The 6,289-nt window shown below is 39.0% G+C and overlaps 1 gene segment (V, D, J or C); it reads right to left on the bottom strand.

The window, feature by feature from the left end:
* Positions 1 to 4,136: 4,136 nt before the first annotated feature.
* Positions 4,137 to 6,254, bottom strand: LOC118494083. The segment is given in 2 exon segments: positions 4,137 to 4,444; positions 6,224 to 6,254. Coding segments are annotated over 2 exon segments (339 nt in total).
* Between the last annotated feature and the right edge of the window lie 35 nt (positions 6,255 to 6,289).

The raw sequence follows: 6,289 nt of genomic DNA, 5'->3' as shown, positions 1-6,289 counted from the left end.
GAAGAAAGAGTTGAAATAAAAGATTCAAGATTTACTTTATTGTCATTGTCATGTGTTCTTCCGTACACACAAAAATGAAATATTGTTCCCCAGCTAGTGTCAGTATAAAACAAGTAAATAAATAGGATAAAAATACATAAAATATGATCTAAAGCATATAGACATATAAGAGGAGCTTGGGCACAGAATATTAAAGTGCAGTGGAGAGTAGCAGCTTATGCAGAATAGCAGCACAGAATGTTAAGTGCAAGTGCAATACAGTCATGCGTTTATCCAAACAAAGTGCAGTTCAGGAGCCTGGCATAGGTGTTTTTTTTCCTCCAGGTGTGACAAGGTGAGATGAAGTGCAGTGGAGATGGCGTCTTCAGTTGAGCGGTTAGCTCTGTATGCAAACTGCAGCGGGTCTAAATCTGCAGGGAGATGGCCCTTGATGTGCTGCAGGACAAGCCGCTCAAAACATTTCATGGCTATGGGTGTAAGAGCCACGGGACGGAAGTCATTTAAGCAGTTCGGATTTGGCTTTTTAGGCACAGGAATGATGGTGGCGCTTTTCAGGCAGGTGGGCCCCACACCTTGTTAAAGATATCTGCAAAGATATCTTTGAGCTGCTCAGCACACCCCTTCACCACACGCCCAGGGATGTCGTCAGGCCCAGCAGCCTTGCGTGGGTTGACGCTGTCAAAATACTTTTTTTATCTGGGCGGCTGTCACCTGGAGTACCTGCTCGTTGGCAGATGATGAGGATACCTGTGCCTTGTTGCTGCTGTTCACATCAAAGTGTCAGTCTTAAACATTAGATAAAAAAGACAAAAAACAAATGAAGACTTGTCGTCATTATGCTTTGCATCCATCTCATCCTTTATGTTCTCTTCATCTGAAAAAACAAACACACAAACAATTAAAGAATATGTATTCACTGCTCAAATACAGACTGTTAAACAGTGGTAAGGTTTGATTGATCACTTCAATCTGGAGTTTAACCCAGCCTGAGACTTGACTCAGAATAATAATAATATTTATTATTGAATAATAATAGATAGTTGGCCAGCAGATTTGGCTACGGTATATAAACTACTGCTCAGCACACCCCTTCACCACACGCCCAGGGATGTTGTCAGGCCCAGCAGCCTTGCGTGGGTTGACGCTGTCAAAATACTTTTTTTATCTGGGCGGCTGTCACCTGGAGTACCTGCTCGTTGGCAGATGATGAGGGTACCTGTGCCTTGTTGTTGCTGTTCACATCAAAGTGTCAGTCTGTAATTATTCATTTTAGAATTTTGAATGTAAAATACCAGACACATGAGAAACAGACATTATTATTGAACATTTTCATTAAAAAAAACAAGATTAATAAGATGATGCAGGTGGACCCATAGACATAAGAGAGTCATGATGATAAGTATAAAAAAAATCACATTTGTTGCCTCCAGGGTGAGTCACAGAACAACTATAAGGTCTCCTTGAATCCCATTCAGATTTGGATGCAGTGAGCAAACTGACTCTTGTATATTTGTTGTTTTTCTCAGCTGGAGGATATTGTACTGCTGCAGTCAGGCTTTTCCCACTGGCATCGGTCCACTGGAAAGTAAGACTCTTTGGGTAGAAGTCTTGTGCAAGACAGCTAACAGTGATTCTATCTGCAGTCCCAGGACTGCACTGAACCAAAGGGAACAGAGTTGGTGGTACTGTTGGAGCAGGTGTAGTATCTGTGAAACAGTTGTGTCAAAACATGTAAATACCAATAAAGGTCAATTAAAGAACATAGATGATCAATAGCTTGTCTAAAGGTTCATTTTAAATATATCGCACAATATTGCATGATGAAACTGAGGACAAGAACATCTGTCTAAAAATAATTATTTCAATGATTAAATGTTTTAATAAATAATGTCCTGTTGATTTTTTTTTTTTTTTTTTTTTTGACAAACAGGCTGTATCGGAGCTTATACAATGGCAATTGTTTAATACCGCACTGTTTTGTGAAATGTAATTTATCAATTTAAAGCATTTTTGCCATGGCTGGTATACTCTATGGGTGGAAGGTGTGTGCAACACAACCAACAGTTAATTGTTTTGTACAGAACCAAAGGGAACCGTTTTAAAATCTTTCAAATAGGAGATTTTTTAAGTTTAAAATCCTATGAATACAAATGTGCATACATTATTACAGATAATCAAGTGTTTATCTAAAAGTCAAAGATTGGTTAAATTGTTAAACCACATAATTGAAACAGAGACCCAAAGTTAAATCAATAAATATTAAATAAATAATGATACAAATAACTTTAACTGGTGATATAACCATGAAATTGTAAACTAACTCAATACATTTTTAAAACTCAGGTCTAATATTAAAAATGCTTTTTGTTATCGTTATAAACTACCACCTGCGACTACAAAATCAGCATTATTGTGTTTATATTAAAATGCCGCTCATTGTTGGAGAATTTGAGCATTTCCCAAACTGGAACCGTCGCTTTGGTGTTTCAAATGAAACTCTAAATAGATACTACATACTATGTAATAGTATGTACTTAAATATACATTTGTTCTGTTGTTTAATTGAAATACATACTGACCTAGTAATTTAATGCATGAATAAAATATGTTCTCCTATGTTCAGATTTACGGTAACTTTTTCTCTAAGAAATTACAGTACGGTATGGTGATTAATATCCACGGTAATACAACATGTATTGAATAATAATGTGAATAAAAAGATGCAAACATTCATCAACACCAATTACAATCCAGCTGAATCAATTACAAGATTAACTCAAACCACCATCTGCATTAAGAGGAAGTTTTTCAAATGCTTTCTAAGAAACAGCTGCATTAAAAACATCTGTCTGCTCTGTTTTTTAGTGTGTCCAACATCAATATAAACCTAAATATAGGACAATAAGTTAAACTTCTCTAGCACCAATAATCACATTAAAAAGTTAAAAATAATCTTCTGTTTAATAATATATTGTTTAAATGTGACTTACCTGTTACTGTGACTTCAGTCCCGCTGCCCCAGTAGTCGAAGTAATCACAGTGCTGCATCTCCACTCACTGCTGGAACAAAAACCTGTCATACCAAAAATAATGTGTGAAAACCTCATAACGTGACTAAAGAACACATACATCGTGATCAGTATTATCCCCTGATGTCATCCTGGGAGCATGTGTTTTGTGCTGATTCTTAATCAGCTCTTAAAGTTAAGATTTACTGCAAGATGACAGTTATGTCTGTGCACCAACTCTGACTTTTGTGTGTACAAAAGCGATCCACTCCAGGTCTTTTAATCGCTGGTTCAGATTCTGTCAGAGTCTGACCATCAACACCTGTCAAGAGGATAAAAAAACATCAAGTGAAATAAGCTGATGACACAAATAAACGCTATGTCAAATCAAGATCAGTGAAAATCTTCACCTGCCCAGCAGATAGTTAAAAGCAGCAGTCCTGTCCTATAGTCCATCATGTTAAACTGTGTGTCCACTGTTCTCTGTCCTCCTCTCTGCACTCAGATAAGTAGAGGTGGAAGATATCTGAGTTTTGCATTAACTCCTCCTTTTTGATTGAACAGTGTCCTTTGTTCAATCTCTCCTCAAAACATATTTTTATGTTACGGCTTTCTCCTTAACGTAATTTGTGTTATTCTACAGTAAGAATAATCTTACTGTATCTTAGAATTCAGATTCTACTTACATTTTTGACGTAATGTCATTATTACCTTTTTTTCAAATTTGAAATTCAAATTTGAAATTTTGAGTCCTGATAATAAGAACAGGGTTTCATGCATTTGTTCCAGGAAAACTCTGACATCCAACACGTTTCAGTTGTGTGCATTTAACAATGTAAACATGTAATTCAGTTTGGTTGTGGGAGAAGAGACATTTATTTAGATGTTATCATGGTATTCATTTCTTTATTTTAATATTATTTCAGTCTTATTACCGGTCAAATATTACAGTATGCTGTAAGACAGAACACTACGATATGGGCCGAGCGGGGTACATTCTAAGCCCATTAGCCACAATGCAATGCAGGCATTCATATCAGAGAATCAGACAGTGATCAGAGGGTCTTTAACGATCGCTTCAATGTACATATTTAATCACTGGTTTTGTCGGTCTACTGATGGTTTGTGTTACTGTGGCTCTCTGGCACAGTTATACACAGCAGTGTCTTCAGGCTGCACATTCTGTCCATTTAGAGTCACTGTGTTGCTGGAAGAGTCAAAGCTGATACTGAACTTGTTCTTCAGTGAATCTTTGTAGTACGTTGTGTATCCAACACGTCCACTTCCAATCCACTCCAGTCCTTTCCCTGCAGGCTGTCTGATCCAAGCTGTGCGATAGCTACCAACACAATAAGAGACCTGACAGGTGATGGTCAGATGTTGACCTGGCTGCACAGTCACAGAGGCTGGCTGTGTCAACTGTTCACACTTCACACCTGTGGAGGAAAACATGGTGAGTATTGAATCAGTGTAATAGCAGTGAACAGTGTGCTGTGATCATACTGTCAGTGTCTCTGCCTCAGTGAGACTCACAGCAGCCAGCAGCAGCAGCAGAGCTACAGAGAACATGAGGGGCTTTCCGACCAGAGGGATTTTTGAAGTTCTTAGAACTAAACGTTCCTAGAACACTTTTTTCATCGTGTTCCGACAGGAAAAATTAGAGGATTTTTAAGTTCCTCTGGCTGCAGTAGCGTACTTTTTTAGCTCCTACTTCAGAGCAGGGTCTTTTCCATTTTCCCTTTCCTAGGTGTACTTAATTGGTCAAACTTATAAGTCACGCTCATTGCCAACTCGGAACTTGCAGAAAGATCAACAACCAACAACAGGACATTTATAACAATTTTCACCATCTTATTCATCATTAAATTCACTTCTGACAACGTTTTAGGCGAGAAATTAACTGTTGATTTCGAGTATAGGCAGTCTTGCTAAATTGATGACGAATTGACAATTTGCTTCAAAGTTTTCGGAGTTGAGAACCTCCATGAAGCAAGCGCCTGCCCCGGCCTCTAGCTTGTCGCTCGGCCAGTCTTGCTCAGACACCTCGCTGTAAGCTGGAGGTCTCTCAGACCGCTCTCGTAAATAAGAGCTTTTATTTCACCGTTGACGGTTCGTTTGTTTAAATATCACAACACATGTCCATCATAAGATTAACGGGAACCTGTGGTTAACTGTCTTTTCGGAGTTAACTCCACAAGCATGTCCTGCGGCTCACCGGCCGTCACACACACACACAGTCACACACACACACCACACAACACACACACACACACACACCACACACACACACCCAGTCACACACACACACACACACAACACACGTCACAGCGCAGCAGGCAGAGGCGGGGTCTGTTCCGAGTATAATAAAGCCCCGTCTGTGTTGAGCAAAACATAGTGAATTACTATGAGAATGGACGGAATGAGGAACTCGGAAGAAAAGTGGATGATGCGGAGGTGCAGGCACTGCTGGCCATGTACGGTCTCCTCCATGCTGCTTGTTGTTGTATGTGGCGCTAGGGTCTAGTGACGATGCTATAAAGACCGTTGCCATGCTTGCGTCACTTCTTACCCCTCCTATCAGTCCCTACGGCCACTTGGCAGTGGAATGCAAACGGAAAAATTTGGGGGAGAGTAGTTCTAGAACTGCTTAGAAGTTACTTTTCCTCTAAAAGTACAAGTACTATCGGTCGGAAAGCACCTATGGTGCTATTGAAGGTGATCTGATGGGAGCTTCTCTTCTCTGCTGCAACTGACAGCATGATATCAAGTCTTTATAGCAGACTGTGAGGAAGTTCACTTTGCATAGAGGAAGGACACTGACAGGCTATAAAAGAGGATGGACTGTCCTGTAGTAAAGCTTAATTGTGGTTGGACACATGAAAGCAATATTCATGATTTAAAACAATAGCTAAAGGTCAATTATTTTATTTTTCCAAAACTCAAACACAAGTCATAAGAGTAGATGAAAACATTACATTTGCATTAAGATAACAGAATAGTTCATGTTCACAGGCGCAACTGAATATGAGAGAACACCAGAGCGGTAATAACACTGTCTGAATGAAGCAGTCTTATTGAGACTTGTACATTTTAATGGCTGTTACAATTTGGTAATTCAGGATATTGTGTGGATTGGTTCTGTCTCGGAAATCATTTCATAAAAAAAAACGTGTACATTCTAGAAATAATGTGAAGCTTTTTATTTTTAATGTTACCAACAATGTTGATTTTGGCCATGATCTTCATGAGGTAATTGTGAGACGTGGACCACAGTTTACCAC

The sequence above is a fragment of the Sander lucioperca genome, chromosome 21, assembly GCF_008315115.2.
Source record: "Sander lucioperca isolate FBNREF2018 chromosome 21, SLUC_FBN_1.2, whole genome shotgun sequence".
In the NCBI taxonomy this organism is placed as follows: domain Eukaryota; kingdom Metazoa; phylum Chordata; class Actinopteri; order Perciformes; family Percidae; genus Sander; species Sander lucioperca.
This window is presented reverse-complemented; position numbering and strand designations above follow the sequence as displayed.